At 31.7% G+C, this 24,292-nt stretch overlaps 1 protein-coding gene across 1 annotated transcript in view; it reads left to right on the plus strand.

Moving 5' to 3' along the window:
- Window positions 1-233: 233 nt before the first annotated feature.
- LOC128174206 (serine/threonine-protein phosphatase 6 regulatory ankyrin repeat subunit C-like) overlaps window positions 234-24,292 on the plus strand; it is a gene marked incomplete at its 5' end in the record, with an annotated part of 31,444 nt that continues 7,385 nt past the window's right edge. Inside the window, 3 exons of the mRNA XM_052839817.1 lie at window positions 234-3,528; window positions 3,616-3,692; window positions 5,123-5,135. Coding sequence (XP_052695777.1) covers window positions 234-3,528; window positions 3,616-3,692; window positions 5,123-5,135 — 3,385 coding nt within the window. The remainder of the gene's footprint in view (window positions 3,529-3,615; window positions 3,693-5,122; window positions 5,136-24,292) is intronic.

Consider the following 24,292-nt stretch of genomic DNA (forward strand, 5'->3'; position numbering starts at 1 on the left):
GATATGAAATCCATGTAACCCAGTAGAAGAGCACTGTTTTCTTCCGTTCTCCATATGTAAAGTATATAAGAGAGAAAGGGTGAAATGGGCAAGCTTTTAGAAAATTGTTTGGAAAGTGTTTAATTAACTTTTTTTAGTTCCTTTCATCTTACTCGATTATATTGGAACCAGAGCGTGTTAATAAGTGGAATTATGGTTATTTTAAACTTTATTGATTATTTTTTTAAAGTCTGAACTCAAGAATTGTATCTTTTTTAAACGTAAACACATATTTTCCAATTGTAGATTCACTTATATTCGATCTTTGGAAACAGGACGACTCTTCTTTTTTTATTTCAACAAAGGCGTGCAAAGAAGTAGAAAAACTAATCAAAAACAGGAACCTGGTTATTGTTGCTGGTCACTCTGGATCCGGAAAGTCAGCCATTATTCAACACATTGCACTCGAATACAGAGAACAGGGCTGGACCGTAAGACGAGTAAAAAAGGTAGAAGACATCGTGGATGAATATTCTTCAAGTCGATTTAAAAAAAATAAAACCATTTGTGTTTTTAATGATCCATTAGGAACAGAATTTTTTGATGAAGTGTTGTATAATTCATGGCAAAGATATAAAGAAGAAGTAAATGCATACCTAAAAACAGCAAAATGTGTGATGTCGTGTAGAAATCACATTATTTGTGATGCTAGAGTGACAGGTTATCTCACGAATCAATCACATATCGTAAACATTGATGATAACAAAAATAAGTTATCCCTTGAGGAAAAGAGGCACATTTTAAACAAATATACATCCGATAAGAACTTATCCAAAAAAGAGTGTGATGAGATTGTTAAAAAAGAAAAGTATTTCCCGTTATTGTGTAAATTGTATTCTCAGAAAGAGGAATACGAAAATAAGGGTATAGACTTTTTTACAGAACCCGTAGCAGTGCTGAAAGAGGAAATACTATGCTTCAGAAAAAGAGACAAGGGTAAATATTGTGCGTTGGCGCTCCTTGTTCTTTTTAACGATGATCTTCGTGTAGATGATCTTTTAAAGATAGATAAAGACATGGAAAACAAATTTAAGCATACGTTAAAACTTTGTGGATTACCAGAGAACACGCCACCTTTAGATATTGGAGACATTCTTAACTCTATGAAAGACTTTTATGTCAAAAAGATTGAGGATACGTACCATTTTTATCATGATTTTGTGATGGAAGTTACAACTTATATGTTTGGAACAGATTATCCCACTGTAACAATAAAATACGCCGACATCGGCTTTCTCAGAAGAAGAGTAAAGTTAGGAAATTGTAACGAACACGACGAATCGTTCACTATTTATCTGAGTGACGAATACATTGAAGATCTTGGAGAAAGGCTGTATACTGAACTGTTTGGAGAACGTCTTGTAGATGTTGTACTCAATCCTTGTTTAAGGAATGAAAAAGTAATTGAAGTACTTGAAAAAAAGACGGCAAATCATCCCGAAAATCTTCAAATGTTACTAGAAGCAAAGAAATTAAAGTTTGATGAACAGGAATTCGATCAAACATCTAAAGATTTCTATTTTTCTAAACTTAACTTTTTGAAACCAGATACAAGTTTGGAAAATGAAGTATCGCCACTTTTTGCTCTTATTGTATTTTGTCATTCTAAACTATCACAATGCTGTGTAAATATTCTACAACAAAACCAAATCGATTTTACCAGAGTTAACCTGATTTCTGCAATGTGTTGCAATGGGTCAGTAGAGTTATTTAATAATGTTTTAAAAGACCATGCAGAAGAATCTTTCAAAAGGAAATGGGGAGATCTCTACCCTATACACATTTTATCTGTGTTCCATAATCATGATTTACTTCAAACGCTGATTAAGAAAGGTTTAGATGTCAATCAAAAGACAAGCGATCAAATTTGTATGACTCCCCTTATACTAGCTGCTTTTAACGATACCCAGGGATACGAATACTACAAACATGGAGAGGAAGGTGCAAACCATAGAGACGAAACTGTAAAAGTTTTACTGAGTAATGGAGCAGACATAAATTTATGTGATAAGGACGGCGCCAGTCCTCTCCATGGAGCTTGTGAAAACGGACATGATAGCACTCTACAACTTTTACTGAATAATGGAGCAAACATCAATTTGTGTGATAAGGACGGAACCAGTCCTCTCTATATGGCTTGTCAATACGGACATGATAGCACTGTAAAACTTTTACTAAGTAATGGATCAGACATTAAATTATGCAAGGAAGACGGATCCAGTCCTCTCCATATGGCTTGTTTTAACGGACATGATAGCACTGTACAACTTTTACTGAGTAATGGAGCAGACATAAATTTATGTGATAAGGACGGCGCCAGTCCTCTCTATGAAGCTTGTGAAAACGGACATGATAGCACTCTACAACTTTTACTGAATAATGGAGCAAACATCAATTTGTGTGATAAGGACGGAACCAGTCCTCTCCATATGGCTTGTTTTAACGGACATGATAGCACTGTACAACTTTTACTGAGGAATGGAGCAGACATTAATTTACGTATGAAAAACGGATCCAGTCCTCTCTATGTAGCTTGTGAAAACGGACATGATAGCACTCTACAACTTTTACTAAGTAATGGAGCAGACATTAAATTATGCAAGGAAGACGGATTCAGTCCTCTCCATATGGCTTGTTTTAACGGACATGATAGCACACTACAACTTTTACTGAATAATGGAGCAAACATCAATTTGTGTGATAAGGACGGAACCAGTCCTCTCTATACGGCTTGTCCATACGGACATGATAGCACTGTAAAACTTTTACTAAGTAATGGAGCAGACATTAAATTATGCAAAAAAGACGGATCCAGTCCTCTCCATATGGCTTGTTTTAAAGGACATGATAGCACTGTACAACCTTTACTGAGTAATGGAGCAGACATTAATTTACGCATGAAAGACGGATCCAGTCCTCTCTATGTAGCTTGTCAAAACGGACATGATAACACTGTACAACTTTTACTAAGAAATGGAGCAAACATTAATTTATGTGATAAGGACGGATCTAGTCCTCTCCATATGGCTTGTTTAAACGAAGAAGATAGCACTGCACAACTTTTACTGAATAATGGAGCAGACATTAATTTATGTGATGAGGACGGAACCAGTCCTCTCGATATTGCTTCTCAATTCGGACATGATAGCACTGTACAACTTTTACTGAATAATGGAGCAAACATCAATTTGTGTGATAAGGACAGAACCAGTCCTCTCCATTTTGCTTCTCAAAACGGACATGATAGCACTGTACATATTTTACTGAGTAATGGAGCAGTCATTAATTTATGTGATGAGGACGGAGACAGTCCTCTCTATGTCGCTTGTCAAAGCGGACATGATAGCACTGTACAAATTTTACTGAGCAATGGAGCAGACATTAATTTATGTAATGAGTACGGAACCAGTCCTCTTTGTATAGCTTGTCAAAACGGACATGATAGAACTTTACAACTTTTACTAAGTAATGGAGCACAAATTAATATATGTAATGCGAAGGGAGCCAGTCCTCTCCATATGGCTTGTCAAAACGGACATGATAGCACTGCACAACTTTTACTTAGGAATGGAGCAGACATTAATTTATGTGATGAGAACGGATTCGGAGCCAGTCCTCTCTATATAGCTTGTGGACAGGGACATGATAGCACTGTACAACTTTTACTGAGTAATGGAGCAGACATTAATTTATGTATGAACGATGGAATCAGTCCTCTTTATATTGCTTTTGTTTACAAACAATACAAAACTGTAAATATTTTACTAAACAATGACGTAGACACTAGCCTGGCTTGTGGATGGGAAGTCAATCCCGCTTTGGTAGATTGCTTTGATAAATATGACAGTACCGTTGAATTTGTAATGCAGAAAGACAACATTGAGAATAATTTGTACGACCCGGACTCGTATTTTTCTTTGTTTGTATCATGTCAGGTGGAAAGGGTAGAAAGAATGCTGTTTAAAAACCAATGTAAGTGCTTACATAAATCTATAATATTCAAACTATTTAATAAAACAGACCAATACGGATATCTGCAATATAGGATATCACAGCAGACTTTACGCTGAAAACAAACATTTGAAAATCCTCGGATTTCGTGTTTAAATACTTTCAAGTACAGTAATTGAAGTGATTATTGATTGTAATAATTGCAACATGCCAAACAAATATAAAACATACGATCTTTGAATGTGAATTGATAATGCCATCTTGGCGGAAAATGTCACTAATACCAGAAATTGATGTAACATGGAAAATGTTTGTGATTGGCTTTATTTTCAACAGTGACAAAAATCCCCTACCCTAGAAAACACTTTATTATTTATTGCATGTAAAATTTTGAAATATGAAATGAAATGTAGAAACTTAAATGAATATGTTTCATATGAAAATATGCTCTGTTTAAAAAAAAAATGCATTAATGCAATTGTATCATGCTGTAAACAAGTAAAAATGTATAAATTTAAACTCAAGCATTCTTTTGAAAAGTTGTCAAATGATATATGATAACTGAAATATTTTAAATGTTATTATATTAAGTACTATGTATTGAATTAGAGGGGGTCTGTGCCTCTGCAAATATATGCGGTAACCAATAACGGACTGTGAATGCTAAAGCTAGTCCTGTCGCACATTTGCTCAAGGTTTTGATTAAGTTGTTTTATAGAGTACCTTATAATAAAAAACATTTTGATTTAAGTATAAAATGTATTTGAGGGAGACGTGCTTCTCTGCACATTTATGCGGTAAGTGAAATATGACTCTGAAAGTTGAAGTTACATGTATTCCTACCGCATAATGTTTGCTTAATTTTTGATTATTGTAGATTCCTATTTTAACATGAGGAAATAATATCTGCGTAAAATCACGAGAAGCTCATCTCGTGGATTTTAAATTCTCGCTTTTAATTGCCTGGCAAATGTAAACTAAATAAGACTATGATAAACAATTTGGCGCTCGCGATTTGATCCAAAGCAGTAGGATTGCGGTATTAAAGAGAAACGGTGACTCAAAAATGGATACATTAGGGGAAAATACTTTTTGCGTGGCTCATAAAAATTTTGTTCTTCTCAAACGTTAGGTTTCAAAATATTGCAAGATTAATACCCTAAAAAAATCTGGTCCTACGGTTAATAAAATAATTATCGATGAGCCCAATTCCAAAATATTGCTCGCTCCTTTTTCTGACATTGTACGCATGCCCAGAAAACATAAAAAAAAATCATGGCGTCAGGTCCAAATGTTGGGCCACCAGTTGCAAGAACTTTGATTGATTCAGCAAAGAAAAGATTAAGAAGAGAGCAGAACAAAACCGGAATATTCAAAACAAAGGCGACCAGCACGAAAGATGGCTTTTCAAAAAAAAAAAAAAGAATTAAGGCTAACACATGCTGGACTTGATAAAATATTGCTCGACAGGTTTGCTTGTTTTAATTCTTGTTTTTTTTTCTACTAAACAAGTTTTTAAGTATGTTTATTGTCAAGCTTACAATTATTTTAAACACAATAAGCAGTAACAAAGCTACAAACATGATACTTATTAAAGAAAACCCATTGGTTTTACACACCCAAGAAATTCTTTAAGTTTTGTGCCTTCATTTTTAACATCAATTCTCTGTAAAAACCAAAGTTTTACTATAGGGTCATGGCACGCATGATCTCAGATTTATATGAAACTTTCTCAGATGATTGATACTCATAAGGTATGACATTATCCACCATCTAAATAATGCCTATTACCTTGGTTGCCATGGTAACCAATTTCATTCATTTTGGGCCCAAATACACAGTTTTTGAGTTGGAAAATAAGGTAAACTCAAAGTCACAGGACAGGCTTATTTATAAATTTTCAAGATATCTCACACATAATATACATAGTACAAACATAGATGTACATGATGCAAGAGAAAAAAAATCTCAACGTCCTTGTTCATTTTAAAGCTGGTGGCTCAAAGATGGCAACAATTTCTAAATTTTGATATTTCAATTTTCACCCTGTTTTTTGAAAGTCTCTCAAAAATTTCAGGCACAGAAAAAATAAATAAATTGCAAATTTTAAAACATCACATTTATATAAAATATTATTTATAAAAACTAGAGCGGGTATCTTTTTCGTTTTTGTTTATTTTACTTCCAAAATTTGTTAATTTGTCACCTTCCCAACCCCCTAAAAATTTTTATCAAATATTTTTTAAACAATAAGTTGATCATAAAACTCCTTTCAAATACTTTTTCTGCTTAAATCAATGAGAAACTGATTAAATATTTCAAAAATATTTTAAATTCAATGTATCAGGATAATTAAATTTGGCTTTATAAGAATTGTTTCTATATATTTTTTGCAAAGGGCAGATAACTCCAAGCAAGAAAACCTTATTAAATGAGTCTTAACAAATAATAATAATAGAATGAAATTCTGTTTTTAGATAATTTCCATTGATGAAATAGGTTAACTGCTTGAAAAGATAACAATATTTATGATTTTTACCACTTTAAGAAGGCTTAAATTGATTTTTTTGTATGATAAAGGGCAGATAACTCCAAATATCAGCACAAGGGGAAAATGATATATCTTTTCAATGCAACTCCAGAAGTAAAAATCAGCACTTACTTAAAAACTAATAAATAATTTTTCAAATTAATATTCAAAATATATTCCATATCATGAAAATAATATAAAAATACACTACACAGTGACAATAAATTAATGTTGAATTGCTCAATATTTTAGGGAGTTCAGCTAGTTTGTTTATTATTTGTTCATCTAGCATTGTATTGCTGACTGTCTTGCTGGTCTGGGTATTCACTGGACTGTTCTGATCATTTTCCTCAACACTCTGCAATGTTGAAAAAGTAAAATATTACATGTATGGATCATTTAATAAAATCATTTACATGTATGTATTTCGCATAAAATACCACAACAGACACGTTCAAATTTGACTGAATGGTTTTTTTTTTCAAATAAGAAGAAAATCCTGATGTGTTTATGTTTACATGTACAAAATTTCAAAAGTGAAAAAGAGGAAATGGCTTTTAATTATTATCTCAAGTTATATTGATTAATGTTATTTTCACTTGGAATATTAGTCTATAGCTGCCTGCACTAATTAATAGCTGCAACTGAATTAGATATAGCATAACAGGGCCCGCCATTAACTAAAATATTAAACTGTTCTTTGGGCAAGTTGCTTACTTGTGTAAATGCTATTTTAAATTGTAATTTTTCATTGAAAAGTATGGAAAAATGTGAATAGCATATAAAATAAATGATAGAAATTGATAAGAGGTAAGGTATGGTATTGGTATGGTTGGTCTCCATATTATTTACTGTCACAAAATATGTCATTAAAAATTATCCTTATTGTTGTTGTTATCAAATGCAGTGTATCGCAGTACTGGGTCAGTATAAAAAAAATCTTCTTAATATTTAAAATAAATTATTAAGGTTTAAAACATATCTTATCAGTTATCACTCAAGAGAAGAATATTCTATTCAATCTGCTGGTGTGTTCTAGTGATATGGCAATGACAAGTAGATTTAGAACTTTTAATTTAGTATTAACTAAGCTACTATATAGTTTGGATATAGGTTTTCAACCTTCACTTAATTTTCATATTTCTTTTTTTATACTTAAAGTTTAATCTGTTCCATTACAAAGAAAAAAAAATGTTTTAATTTTTCATGACATTTTTTGAGGTCTTTCATCATATCATAATTGTTCAAGAAAAATGAACTGTAAACCAGACAAGTGTTTGTGTAGATTGACTTGTCCAAATACAAAAATCAGCTGGACACAGAAACTGGACAAGTGTAACTGATCCCTGCATGATAGATATATACTATCAGCTGATTTGAATATCTACATGTGACATCACTTTTTGATTAATTTTGTTTAAAATCATCAACTCACATTTTCTAGCTGTTCTTTGTCTCCCTTTTGACAGACTCTCGCTGTTGTGATGACAAGAGCCAAATTCATTTATTTCTGCATCATACACTTAATCCTACAATTGCATTTTAATATATTTACAGCAAATTTATAACAAAATGAATCATTTTAAACAAATTCCCAAATTACATTTACCTTTACATTTACTTTCATGCTGTTAACTTTACATGTATATTATTAATCTAAATTAAGTAGTCTGTTCCAAATTGCATTTCCATCACTGTTTTCTTAATTAAGATGGCTCAAATCAGCAAAAAAAAAACCCAGCCCAAAAACAACTTAGGTATGAAATATAACATGATGCGAAAGAAGAATATAAATCAAAAAGGTAAAAAACATTTTTTTTGGAGGGGGGGGGGAATATTTGTATTTTCTATTACTTTAAGTATCAATATACAGACAACCTAAAATTATCAATTTAAAAAAAAATAATAACCACTGAAATTTCACATTGCGAATAACATGAAGAACCTGGGTGATACTGTTAATGATTGGAGAGAGTGTTTGGGGGGGGGGGGTAATTTTGTTTGCCAGGGGACTCTGATGCCTGATTTTTAAAATGTACTCTGTACATTTAGACCCGAGGTGTATTCATTGAGAAAATCAACAAGCGATGGAAGCTTGAACAGACTATAAGATTGGTTCAAAATTATTTGATTTGGATGTGAATATACATACCTTGACCAGTTGGAATAAGGACTGCTATTAACTGCATCTAATATCAATGGACTGCCTTTTTATGATCCTATTTATTCGCTTGTTCATGAGGTTTTAAACATATATATTCCAGAGATTTGGGGTTAATTTAATCAAACCACATCAATGACACCAGATCTGACTTTCACATAAAATGCATGGCAATGATGGATTTCTGTAATCGCTGTGGGTACCTCAGAACTATGCTCATCATGGGTTGACACTCTAGAAGAGTACAACCTGCGATTCTTTCCATCTTGGACCACACCATCAGTCCAGGGTGGGGGTGTTTAATAGTATTGCACTTCTATATAAGTGTTGCGGGTTGGTAGCTCATTCGCTTCCTTGGTTGAGTGCTGGATTCGTATGTCAGATTACCGAAACTTATGTAGAGGAAATCTCTGTCCGTTTCACTTGATCATTTTGTACAAGACAGTGAAGTGTTTACAAAAGGTTTTAATACAGCACAGATCGGTAATTAAGCTAAATCCCAATAGAGCATGGTTCATTTCATATTCACCTATTGATTAGAGACTAACTCTAAATACACTAAAACTTAAATCACATGCTTTCTCCACCCCATTTGATCTATGTTTTTCAAACGTCTGCTTTTGCCATGTTGTGACGTCTTTTATTGTACTTCAATACAGAAGAGTCAACAAAGGGAAGTAACTTTAAGTCAGATTTTGTGGAAAAGGGGTAACTTCAAATAGTTGTATGTTAAAGCCAGTGAATATACCCAAGCCAATTTTGGTTGTATTTATTAGACCAAGGTCTTATCTTATTAAAAAAATGTTTATTCCCGCTTTCAATTGCCTGCTTAAAATTAAATTGATATTATTTAATGTGCCTGTTTTTCACTATTTTATAAGCTAAATCTATGAAACACAAACCGATTGTATTGTTATCTGTACATTTCACTGAAAACAATTAATGTGTACAAGTACATTGATTACTTGCTTATAAAATTGAACCAATGTCATTATCAAACCTACATGCAATTAGGGAGCATACGAGTTATTTATATAATGGTACTCTATATGTCATTTTGACCAGAAGCAAAATGTTTCAATGTCGTTGCTATGGAAACTGACTATGAACTGTCAAAAATATACCCACAGAGAGTCTTCATATGGAACACTCTTTCAAGTCAGGGAGATAAAATTCAATTCTATGATAGTGCGTGGCCACGTATTTTTGGTAGTTACAGAGAATTGATGTTAAAACTTACGTGTTTACAAAATGCAGTCTTCAAACATAAACTAATGTTGATTCTGTTGTATGCAGATATATAGCTCATTGTTCAGATTTTTAATTAGTGTTTATTAAAATTTAACATGATGCATTGTATGATAATTCATGTACATGTAGAATTTTCTATGACTTGTGAGTTGGTCTTGCAGGGAAGGTCACAATTAACTGCACATGTATTAACAATTAATTTTATGTATTTATTAGATTTTCAACAGACGGTGAAACAGAGTCTGATTCAGCTCCATATTCAGTGCAGAAAAAGGGCTTGACACCTGTAAACAAACTGAAATACCTTCCCCCACCAGATGTATCAGATATTTCTTCAGCCTTGAGGTAAATGTTAACAGAATTTTTTTAATGTACTCTTATGTGTTTAATGTAGGAAATTTGATAATTTAGTAACTTTGAGTGGTAATTAAAAAATAAGTGAAATGAATATATATATGTACTGACTACGCAATATTGAGTCGTCTTGAACTCTGGACTAAAATGCTAAGGTTGCAGTTATATTTTTTTAGTGCTTAGAATACAGATACAGTTGTCAAATGATATATGATAACTGAAAATTAGGGTTCCATTTATCTCTTTTAAATAATTTAGACCCTGACCACAGGGGCATTGTATCCGCTCTACACTCTATGACATATATAAAATAATACACAAGGGAAGAATCGAAAGTAGGACACGAAATGTAAACAATGTCAAAAAACAACTTACTTCACAAAAGTTACGCAAATCCTCGCACACATTGTTGCGAATGTTGTCAAAAAACACGTTCACACTCAAATATTCCTAATAAACTCGGTAAAAAGCGTTTTTATCCCATTAAAACCGCTGTCTGCTGCAGAAACCCAATCTCTTCGCCCAAGAAAAGATAATTCTGTACTTTCTCTCTCTATATGTTCAGTAATGATAGTAGAAATTTCGGCGGTAAACTGTAAAATGTCTCCATTTCTCCGGATTTCTACAAATTGAGAGTTATTGAAGGAATTGTTCTGCAAAAATTATCAGCCATTTTTTTTAAAAGTTGACAGGATTCTTTGATAGCAAACAACAGATTCTGTGTGATGGTGTCCATCTGAATCATTATGGATATTATAAACTCCTCAGACAATTAAGAGGAATTCTCCTTTCACATCATCGGGCAAACCACTGTCAACAGCTGTTATTTTAGGTTAGAAGTCAGGGGCTTCTTACTAAAATTTAAGCATTTAATTAACAAATCTGCTTGATGTACTGTTAGATTGAAAACTGCATACCACATTGTGAAAAATACCTACAAACTTAGTGTATTATGGTTATAGTTAAAGACCAACATTATTGAAATATTATACAGTGATAATAATATCATTGGACACATGTCTTAAACTGATGCATACTAATTCATAAATTTAACATTCTCTTCCAGCATTCTCTCATCCAAATATAATTATTAGCTCAAAGCAAATCCTCAACCTATATATGCCATACATGTAATGCATTCTTAATTTTATTATCTTCCCTTATTCAGCATGGCTTTTAACGCCCCCTCCCCCCCTTTTCCAGATTTTCCCAAGTTTGCCAAATGATTTGGGCTTCTTTTTATATGCCAACTATGTAATGTTTTACTAGAATAATATGTTACATGTAGATTACACACCTATTGTTCTCAGGTGCAAAAAATGTGATTTGGCAATTTGTATAATCATTGTCTGTATTATTACATGTATCTGACTTTTACAATTTGTGAACATTTAGATTGTGTTTGTTTATTGTCATTTATTATTTATTGTAATAAATGACCTATTCTTCTCTTGAAAGAGTGTTATTGTTTATGCGGTAAAGGCAGACAGGTATAAAACATTATATACAAACTCTCAAACCATCTTTGAACAGTGAATTAGCCAAAAATTAAAATGTATCTGTATTTACTTTGCTTTACTATGCAATAACATGAACGTTATAAACTGTTTCCTTATACTATATTGTGACGTCATAGTATTGTTTGTATAACGTTATTGATTTAAACGTCACTTCTTTTTTAAATGTATTGTGAAACGTCTGAGGAAGAAATGAAAGCGCTTACGTTTTGCGATTAGTGTTTTTTTTTTATATTTAAAAATGTATTACCAGACACTGTGACATTTTATTTTATACGGTGGATATCACTCATGGGATAAATTTTTGATATTCCACTTTGTGCTCTTACGCCACGTGACGTCATAGTTAAGCATTACGTAGGTTTAGATGGTTGATTGACGTAGAATGAAAAAGTAAATAATTAATTCAGTTGAGGGGTGTTGAGATATGAATTTGAAACATGTAATGTTGTTTCAGTTATTTGTCATGAATTCATAAAAAAAAGGTTCGAAAATAAATGTCTGTTTGTTAAACTTCAAGGAACTTTTTTTTCCCATGCGTAACGTTGTTGACGTGTTGTAAATAATGTGTTGTGTGGCTCACAATCACAATTTTTACAGAAAAAGTTGGGATAAACAAAATACAAAATATCGAGTAAGTACACCTTTATAATTCAGAAAGAGTGGCAAAAAAGAAGGGTCTTCAAACGACTTCTGATTTTTTAAATAGTAAAAATTTCAGATCAACAACTCGATATTTTGTTGGATGTAGGCTCTGTAAAGGTAAGAAAGCAAATATTTGTTTTGTTTTAGAAATGAGGAGTTGGAAGGCTGTCGAAAGTAATAAACTGAAGCAAGCCAGCACCTGTTATGCCGCCAAAGCCTCCCCCAAAAATATCTGCTAAAAGAACCCAAGACCAGTCATATAAGCGCTTTCACTTTCATCTTCAGATTTTTTTTCTAATTTAAACTAAGAACGGGATGATCATGCAGGTATTTAGAATAATCTAAACCACTGTATGTTTTAACCAAAGTGTGCAGAGTTTTGCTTATATTTTTTTTTTGCAATTGTTATTTATCCTTTATGCCCCCCCCCCAAAAAAAAACCACTGAGTTCAAGCCGACAGTCAAAAGAGAAAGACACGCGTTTAATTTCAACCAGACGAAAATTTAATTCGACTTTTTTATCAGTATATTTTAAAACCTAACCTTTAAAATGATACTTAGTCCACTTTAATGTTTAGTTAGCTTTGTCGTAAACGACAAGTAATATAAATTCATGTGAAACACTATCAGCTCGTAATTGCAAAGTTTCACACCATGTTCTTTTCAATCCAAGATAAAACAAAAATCGTTAAATCGATAAACATAGTACAATGTGTATGCATTAAAAACAGAAAATGTGTAGCTTAAACACATTCTCCATTCCAAAGCGAGTAAAATAAAGTAAAACTACATAATCTGTACAAAAGATAAATGAAAAAACTGATACTAAGTATAAAGGCAGTGAAAGAAATGATACTTGTGTTTAATATAGACTGTGAAAAAAATAAAACTTGTATTTTATACAGACGGGGATAAACCGTTTCGGAGTTAACGAGGCCGAGTACAGAACGAGTACGCACGCTTTCGCGCAGCGTTTCATTTGTATTGTGACGTCATATTTTTGCTTTGTTGACGCCATGGAGTGATAGTTTCAACTGCAGATATTTAGCAAAATTTGTTGAAAATAGCACGTTTGGTGCGTAAAATTGATATTATATTGTGTAATAAACATAATTGTCTCGAAGTATAAGCTATATTTGGGCTCGGGTCGAGAACGTGAAAAGGGTTTAGCAAGCATAGCCCTCTGTCACGTTTTCTGAACCCGCCTAACACTACTGGCTCTAAAAAGTACTGAAAGTGCCATTTTTTACTGATAGTTTCTGATATTTACTGATATTGTACTGTTAGTGCTGAGAATTGCTGATATTTACTGATAATTTTACTGCTGTTACTGATAATTGCTGTTCGTTCTGATATTTACTGATATTTACTGATGCTTTTGCTGTGAGCTCTGATAATTACTGATATTTACTGAGATTGACTGTTGGTACTGAGAATTGCTGATAATTACTGAGAATTACAGGCAGGGGATTTTTAAGAGATTAATTCTAATTACTGTAACATGCAAATTATATTTATTTAAAATTATCGGTAAACAAATACCGGGCATTTTTTTAAAAGAAATATGTATGATCTAACTAAAGTTTTATCAACAGTAACTTCTTTTTTACAACCACACAAATTAGATTTGATTATTCTTCTTATAATCTGCTTATTTATTTCAATGCATATTTTTTCTGTTTCTTCTTGTTCTAAGTTTTATTTTAGCTGATTAACACAATTCAGCACATAAATAAATGAATGTAGAAATTGCAGAATTGCTATATATCCCACCCCCGTGCGCCAATCCACTCGATACTACAGTGTTACATTGTATATATAAAACAATCCATAGTCAAAAAAAAATATAAAGATTTTAACCACTTTATGTAATTGATAAACATCTATTTAATGATTCTAAATTTTGAGCGATCAACTCTTTAATTGAACCGTGTTAAATATTTATAATTATAAATTTAAATTTTTGACCGGCTTTCTAATATTGTCAAAAATGTGATCTGTGAGTTTCCGAAGTTCAAAAGAAGCTAAATATCAAATAAATAAAACTTAAGAATATATAATTAAATAAATTGTGTTAAATCTGAAATATGTGTTATTTAATAATTGAAAGACAATGTTTTGGGCCTTAAAATATTCTCAGTAATTATCAGCAATTCTCAGTACCAACAGTAAATCTCAGTAAATATCAGTAATTATCAGAGCTCACAGCAAAAGCATCAGTAAATATCAGTAAATATCAGAACCAACAGCAATTATCAGTAACAGCAGTAAAATTATCAGTAAATATCAGCAATTCTCAGCACTAACAGTACAATATCAGTAAATATCAGAAATTATCGGTAAAAAATGGCACTTTCAGTACTTTTTAGAGCCAGTAGTGTAAATATAGCTTAATTCATGTATTTCAAGACAGTAACCATGTATTTTATATTAATAACCCTTAATATGTTTCATATTTATGTATTACTTAAATGTGTCTGAATGTTTTAATAATACTATAAAGATCACAATTTCCGTCTTTGGCAAATAAAAAATAGCCATTATCTGGCAAACTGGGAAATTGGGCATACAAAATTAAAAAACAACTTTGATAAGACCCCTGGAACAACCCAGGAGGTATAAGTTTTTTTTTTATTTGACCATTTGATGCCTTTAAGCAATAACTTTAATATGTAGAACAGAAAAGGAAATCCCTAGGGCAGAAGTTTAAAAAAAAATGTAAAACAAAATGTACAAAATTGATACATTTCAAGCAAAATCCCATAGGGTCCTATGTTAAAGATTAACAAACTTTGAGATGACCCCTTAAACAAACGTTGTAGTAAATGTCTTGGTTTTTTTTATCTTAAGATGATAATTTTATCAGTAGAAATTCATGTTAAAATATCATTAAAAAATCTAGGGCAGAAAAAGTTAGACCCGGCCTCGTTAAGTGTTTTCAGAGAACTTAAAATATCAAAAACCTTGATTCATATAAAACAATCAAGTTTCAGAGGTCGAAACATATTCATAATATTTAGTCTGCTTTAGACTTCACACTATTTACAAACGGTAAGCCTATATTTTTTCTATTTTCTTTTATTATTTTCTTTTTTGTTGTTGCTTTTTTTGTGCCTTTGAGTGACTGAAGCCTTACTATTCTTTAAGGGACAAAGTTATCAATAAAATAGTTCTATCTTTGGTATTAATGTCTCTTAAAAACACAAAGAACTATTGTAGAACCTCGGTCACCTTTCAAACAGTCGTAGTTTTGACTTGACTTTGCAATGTATTGCATTTTTTTTAAGTTGGTTGAATATTTTTTTTCTTTTAAAACAGTATATAAGACCTCTCAAGAAACACCAAAACTACAACAAAACTCATGATCAGGAACACTGCTTTAATTATGTTAGATGTTGTATCCCATGGGGAACATGTCTACATACAGTGAAACACTACGTCACATATTTACTAGTAATTATCGAAGACAGTTTCAACTGAGTAAGAAAATAATAATTATAATAATAATAGTAATTGCTTTGACTATTACCTGTAGTTTTATAGGAACAGTTTTGTCTTCTACATGAAAAACTGTAAATTTCTTACCTTTTTTTTCGCATTCGATGAACATTCACATCGCTTGAAATCAGGTACTAAAAATCAATAACTCTCTGTAAAGTCTGATGATATAATAATCTGTTTCTTAACAAAGCCGGAAACATGTGTTTTTCTCTACATTCAACTTACTCGTATTCATTCTGAGTGTCATTTAATTCAGAGGGAACAATCAAATTTTGTACAGTTTAACCTCCTCAATTAAGTATATAATAAATGATGTTTTTAAAGGTATTTCATCAATACACGTACAAGCAGATGTTCTGAACGATGATGGATCCTAAGACATATCGTGATTAAAAAAAATCCAACGTTGAATATCGGAAGCATACAAAACATTCTAAATCAGCCAACGACATTGGCACCGATGCCAATTGCTTTAACTTTGTAGAATACAAAGGAGTACGACTACAGCCAATCATATGTAGTTTAATAATAAACCCGATGTAAAACCCTGTGCCGGTGCTGTCAGTCAGGTGAGATATTTACCTTTAAAAGATAAAATTCTCCGTGAAAACAATTTTTCCCAATAAAAAAAACAATTTTCCAATAGGATGTTTAGAATATCTTACCGGAGTAAAAGAATGATGCATATCTTTTACAATTGTTTTGCTATGCAATGGTATGTTGTAAAAGGAAATGTTTGAACTGATTGCACGACTACAACTAGCCCTATTTAGTATACAGCGAGACATGACTACAACTAGACCTATACTGAGAACCACCCCTACAAGTAGACCCAAGTTACAGTAGTATTCCGTGACACATCTACTTATCTTGATATTTTATAATATTCCTTAACAAACTGCATAAGTTCTTGAAATATTTAGAGTAGTTACCATTTGCAATTACTTTTAAATTAAAATAGTTTTATGGAAGCTTTTGACATCCAGAACTCGAAGATTCCATTAAACTATTTTAAATTAATGTCAAAGGTGAATGTAGTTGAATTAACGTAACTTCTACTCGCTTTTTATAAATCTTTGTTTACTTAAAAAAGACTTTAATGCGTCACAATCAACAATAACACCTTTTGCTATCTTGATGTTACAATCCAAATAAATTTAAACGCATATGTTTAAACTAAATGCATTGTCGAAAATCAAAATTATAATCATAAGAGATCGATTTTTGTAAGTTTTAAAACATATATTTTAACAAACTGAGTTACTTATCATGTGTGTAAACCATTCAAATATATAACACAATTATATAACAAATTATTCTATTATACCTATGTCGTTCATTATTTAAAATACTTCCATTTGTAATTGTTTGAAAAAAAAATGTAAGTGCATATAATTTAGAAATATATGATACAAACATATATAAATAAGCGAAAAAAATATGATATAGCGCTAACTAACTATCTTATATCAAATATGAATTATGTAGAAATGTGTGCATTTGGTGTTCATGAATTTTTGGTGCGTCAGTGATACATAACTTTAAGTTAACCCGTACGTGTTTCTGTTTCTAATACTGACTGATAATCAAACTTACCTGTCAAGGCGTCCTGTCTCGAAAAACATTTGTAAACACCCATATCGTTGTTGATGCTTGATCCGACCAATATACCATCAATTTTATTATTATTACTCAGTATACAGTGTGTACTTCTTAATTGTGTTATAAAAAGGTGGGACAGAAACTGACCGTCTCACTTTAACAGATGTACAGTTTTGGTTAATCCATCACAGTCCAAGATGTGTGACATTTCATTCGTGTATATTCTATGTTGTCCTTTGCAATGTTTTTGTTTGATGCCTTGTGATGTGTTCTCCACCACCCCAGGTCACAACTGAACCATTTTAGCAGGGTTTTGCTGTCAACAGAGAGAGAGAGAGAGAGAGAGAGAGAGAGAGAGAGAGAGAGAGAGAGAGAGAGAGAGAGAGAGAGAGAAAGAGATTATTATTTTGTTTGTAACATTTTATGTTTATTATAAAAAATACATTTAGGTTTTTGGTTGATTATTTTATGATGTCATAAACTAGCCTTCGGGGTAATTCTTGCTGAGCTTACTTTCATTTTTTCTGGAGAAAGGCAAAAAGGGAAGATGTGTTAACTCCTCTGTAAAGAAGAATTAACAAGCACGGTGTGCCCTTACTAAGGTATGTGTATTTGTTCATTATTTTGGTATTTATAATAGTAGTTGTATGTGTAAACAAATTCTATTATCTATTGATATTGAAATATGTAATTTTATTAAGTTTTTGAATGAGAAATTGACAAACCTGAATTTACATGTATTATACAAAGGATAGGGGATACTACTATACTCAAATGAGTAATAATGAGTATTGGGTTTATTTTATTTTTATTTTTAGGAACTGTCATCGTTTATGTGTGTATATATATGCTGATACCAATTATTGGAAATAAAGAACCTCAACACAATATTGTTAGTGTTACATTTGGCGTTGCCGTTAAGATTCCGTTCGGTTTCCCTAGGAAGACTTCCAGAAGGAAGACAGCTAAGATACAAGTTGGCCATGCACATTGTAAACAGTGAGTTAATAGTGATATCAGTTCAGTGTGAGTAGTGTTCACAACAATATAAAGTTCATCAGACAGAGTTGTACCATCTCTGGACAACTTTAACGAGTCATAATGGAGGAAGAGGTAAAGAAGTTACAGAATCAAATCAAGAACAATGAGCCTAAAGGATCCCAAGTGCTAGTTGTATATGCAAAATCAGACCGGAAATTTACCTGTCAAAGATGGAGACTCAGATGTCTACAATAGGATTTCCGATATGAGAGAACACATACAGTCAACTAAATCGAAAGATGATTTTGTAGTTTTCATCATGGACCATCTGACTGTATCTAGGAAATCAGAAGTTAAACACTTACCTTTAGAGGAGAGAAAACGGGAAACAAATATTAGATATTCTGAAGACTTTGTTTGAAATCAAAGAAATAAGTACACAACGTTTCCAAACATTTTATCAACGAAACCAAAGACAGGATGATGACGATCAATTAAATGACCAAAAATTAGAGCCTTCTCAGTGAGAAGTCGATCTGTTAAGGAATAGGACCAATACTCAAGCTGAACGGTTTGATGGTCGAAAGTTCCTCAAGGATTTTTTTGTAAGCCGACATAGTGTGTTTGTACACCTATTGCTTTTGTCTATTTCAAACAACGGTGTTTTAAATCAAAGCCATATAACGCATTGTCAATAAGATCTTTCGCTCTGACATTTCTAACATTTCTGGTTCATACATAAAAAATTCGCTTTGACAAGTTTTGACATTTGTTTTGACTTTCATCAGAAGAAATTGTCTGTTTAAAAGCGCATGTTTTTTTCATAGAAGGAATGACGCTTCTATATTTTCTCTACAGTTTTTACCTACTGTTTTTAAAGATTGCTTTTTGTGCATACAGAAATTTGTTCAGTGTTTACAGAAAACGCGATTACAAGTAAAACAAAACGTTTAAGAAGCCCTTCTACTATAGATCCCACAAGACTTATGGTTTAGTTTTTCGCGATCAATATATCATATATCCTTTATGCTTTAGTGCCTTTAAAGGGCTTATATGGACTTCTTTACAATTGTAACAACAATAACAAAAGTACTCTGTGTCCCTGAAACTTTTAGCAAATATGCACTCAATATTTGGCGCAAACTTCATCCATGATTTAGGTGGTCTTGGTAAAAAAAAATATATAAAAAAAGTTTTCCTTTTTATATTGAAAAGACTACAGTTATGTGTATTTCTTCTAAATTCAATGTAGAAAATTCTCTACAACAACGCTCTTGTAAACAGTTCCTTTCTATACCAGGAATGATTAGATTAATTAACATGATTTTATTTTAAAAAGAGGGAATAAAACCGCAGCATTCTAATGAGTGTTAATAATATTTATCTTTTGTGGAAATAATCGAATAAATTTAGAAATCTACACTGTAACGATGATATTTGTATTGGTTTTTGTTCTATAATTAAACATATGCAGGAGAAGATCCTATAAGACACGAACATATGTCACTTGTCAATGCTCATCAGTTGTATGACAGTAATAAAATAATATGCATGTACTTTATAATGTACATTTTCATTCTCCAAAGATAAACAAAAGTAATGAAATCAATTTGCAATAGAAAAAATATTTCAATCTTATGTAAATAAAACAAAATTGATAATTGACTTATTTCCTGTTTATTTTTATAAAATTGTAGTTACACAAAACCACATAGTGGCTTAGAACCTAACGACAGATTGCGACTGCAAGGCTAGTTACTTTGGTGTTTAAATTATGTACATGTACAGAATATTTAATTGTAAACTTTTTTTAGTAAAATGCATAGCTGCTGCGCATAACTCAATCAGATTTAAATGGGCCAATAAAGGTTGAGTAACAGATTTGTCTGTATCTGATTTCACAGAGCGTTAAGGGTTTGTATATTTTTTTTTTATCATGTAAGGGACATGAAATAAAATCTATGCTTCTTCATCGAACATTGTTTAAATCAGGAACGATATTCAAACTTTAAATTTTACATTATACCAACCATGCATTACATCAAATTATGATGTTTCATATAATCATGAGGTAGAGGAGTTATCTAGTTATTTCTAAAGATGAATACATTTTTGAATGTCATTTGTCAATTTTCAAGCTGGATACAAAGCTCAAATTCTTTTTTTCCCTTCATTTTGTTAGCATAATAATATGAAAAGAAAATGCTTTTAGCATAGTAAATGTAAGCTCGAGATCTTTAGATTTACGGACAGTTGTTGTTTTTATGCTAAAGAAATACATTTTTTTACATATAAAAAAATTCGCAATTCATTGCAATCAGAAATAAGCAATACGTTTTAACTGATTCACTCAAATTCCCTGATTCCCTACACAATTATGCAAATAATTGATACCAAAATGACTAATATATATTTTATTAATGTTTCCAACTAGCTTACAAAATCTTTTGAATACGTCTACAATCCCTTTTAAGTGAATAAGTGTGGATTTTCTTACTTGTAAAAGAAACGACTCTGTACATGCAATACAATCAACCTTTATATTTGGTTGATATATGCGTAGTTTAAAATAAACTTAAAATGTCTTATATAAAAACATTTGCATAGTTTCAATAATACATTTGATATACATGACGTTTACCAACAGTTTTGAAAACCTTGCATTTGAGTTCATTTAACTTTCCTAGATACATGTATATGGTATCAGCGCAAAGCTATTGAATGTATGGAATAAAATTTCAGGCACGCAGTGGGTTTTTTTAAAGTAAATAATAATACCAAATTTAGAAATAATACATAATATAAAGACATTATAAACACTGAACGGGGTTTTTTTCTAAAGAAAGAAAAATCGCTTTGTATGTTTGCTTTATCACGACGCTTTACATTCAAAGAGAAGGACCGTACTTAAACATCGACAACATAAAAAAAAAATCTTTTTGCTCGAATGACTGTATGCTATTAACACCTGTGATTAGAATAAAAACATTCAATTTAATTTTTACTGGTAACACATTTGAGAAATATTACTTTGGTATTGATAATCCTTTTTATACTGTGAAGATCAGATATCATTCAATAGTGTGTTTGTTAACAATATCATATAAAATCGCATACAACTAAACAGGATATCGTAAATGAAGGATTCATGGTCAAAACCACTAAATTTTTCTAAAGCTTTTTGTTTAATATTTTTTTGTAACTAATTGGATCTAACAGCTTTGCGAGACCACGGCGTATGTTTTTGCAAGTTCTATGATTGAGAATACGTTTAAGTGGGCATAATTGCTGGGGTTTATTACAGCATATGGACACATCAATCAGCACCCAACCCCCACCCCTGCCCCCCATAAAATGAAAACCCTTCTGTCTCTGTCGTTTAAAACTAATCTGTCTTTAGCAATGGTTGTGTCTTTGTATGTCTGTGTAATTAAAATGTCCTATTAGACAAAACTTGATGCCTATACCCTACGTTTATAAGCAGGCATGACCAATCATCGCCAACTAAAACTGAAGAAAAAAACTATACTGAGTGTATTTGTCATTTCAATGGGAAAATCGCTACATTTATTTTGTTTTATTTTTTTTCATCTTTGATATTGTACTCTTTTCCTAATGTTCAATATTTGTTTGGCATCAGAAAGTCATATTTTAATGGCAACGGCAAAATCCTGAATTAAAATGATACCTGAATACTGTTGCCAGTAGTATACCGATAGTCTTATAAACGCTTTATTTTACCTCCCATTATAATGCCATGTTTATATCTGGTAGAAACATTGATTCTGATAAGTAGGATTATAATGACTAATTTCAAATGTTAATCAACAAACAATGCTTTTATAAGTCTTCAAAGAGATTTACAATGTATTAGTAACCAAATATATCAAAGATCACTACAGAAAAAGGCATCATCAAACTGACATTGCTTGATAACAATAATAGAGAAAGGAAAAACATTATAATAATGATATGCGAAGAAGATTGCGTGGTTTTAAAAATTTGATTTTGTGATGGTACATGATACTTGAAATGAACCAAAGAAAACTAAACCATTATTATTTGCATGATTTCTTAGTTTATTGTCAAAGCGTTAACAGCATGATAAACTCTGATCAGATATACATTCCTTGTGTATTGGCATTTCGAATAATAACATGGCACTGCAGTTAATGCTCATGTTTTCTAATTCTGTTTTATAAAATCAATCCTAGCGTGTTCCATCTGAAAGGAAAAAATGATTTGAATTTAACAATAAAGAAGCAACATGTCCTAGCGATAAATAGCAAAGGCAGGAATAGCTGATATTCTGTGTATGAAGATTTAGGGTAGTAACAAATTCAAAACGACACTCAAATTTAGGAATTTGAACTTGAACTTAATTTAACACTTACTTCTTCACAGAACGTTTTCGTTTTCCCGCTAGTGAAGCTCCCACGCCTCCAAATTCAGCTTTAGCACCCTTTATCTCAGCTCTTGCACCTCCGAATTCGGCGCTTGCACCTCCAAATTCTGCATTAGCACCTTTTATCTCAGCTCTTGCACCTCCGAATTCGGCCCTTGCACCTCCAAACTCGGCTCTTGCACCTCCTATTCCAGCTTTTGCACCACTTGGTGGAACTTTACCACCATTTACAATACGCGCAATTCCAGCAAAAATATCTCCAATTCCACCGAAAATATTTTTAAGGGGATCTGAAAAAACATCAACAATACCTAAGTTGAAAATCAGAAAACAACCCAACAGAAAAGTAAGGATTAGTGGAATTATTATATGTAGACATATTACTTAAAATTATAAGGATTTGTAGTGTAATTATTTTCTTGCTTCCTTTAAAATGCTAAGATTTGATATTTTATTATCAAGTGGAAAACCACATATCGATTAATTTTTAGTACATCTTACAGGAATAACATTCTTGAAATATACCTTATATTATGCCTAGCACAGGAAAAAACAATGCCATTGAATCAAGTTAACCTTGACCGAAAGGTAAGATATAGATAACAGCTCTGTCATTCAGTTGTTGATCAAAGCCTTTCGGTTTACATTAAGTTGGCTGAATGGTATAGTTTCATCTTGTGTTTTTTCTTTTTTTTAACTTTTCAGTAAAGACCCTTTACATAATATTCTAAACATGTTTACTTATTCAAAACAATAAATTTTGTACATAAGAGACCAAACAATAGAAATGTTACGTTAAACTTTTAATTTATTTATACATTTCAGTAAATGCTATAGAATTTAATCACCCCTTTGCTATCAATTTCTATATTCTTCAATTTGCCTGTACATTTATTGTTGTATAACTATTGCCTTGACCATACATCGGTATGTTTAGAACAGTATACTACATGTGTAACTGATTGTTGTAGATGTATACATTACTTTCGTAATGCTAATTTTGTATGAAAATGGTTCATTCATTTTTTTTCCACAAGGAACGTATGTTCAATATTTTTTTTATTATTTGATATCTTTCAGTTGTATTGTTTTCTACAATATGGAAAGTTTTGTAGGGTTGGATTAAGATAGCTCTATACGTCAACATTTATAATTTTCAAGAAACTACGTAACAAGATGGCGATTTCACTGTTTTGATAATTTTTTTGTATCAATATTATGCATAGTTTTCGCTAATTTTAACTCTATACTTTTTAACTGAATGTGTAACTACTATGATTAATATACTGTTCTTGTAAATGTTCAATATACACGCATGTACTAACATGTACAAGGGTTGATCCAAAAGTAATGTC

The sequence above is a fragment of the Crassostrea angulata genome, chromosome 2 (assembly GCF_025612915.1).
Source record: "Crassostrea angulata isolate pt1a10 chromosome 2, ASM2561291v2, whole genome shotgun sequence".
NCBI lineage: Eukaryota > Metazoa > Mollusca > Bivalvia > Ostreida > Ostreidae > Magallana > Magallana angulata.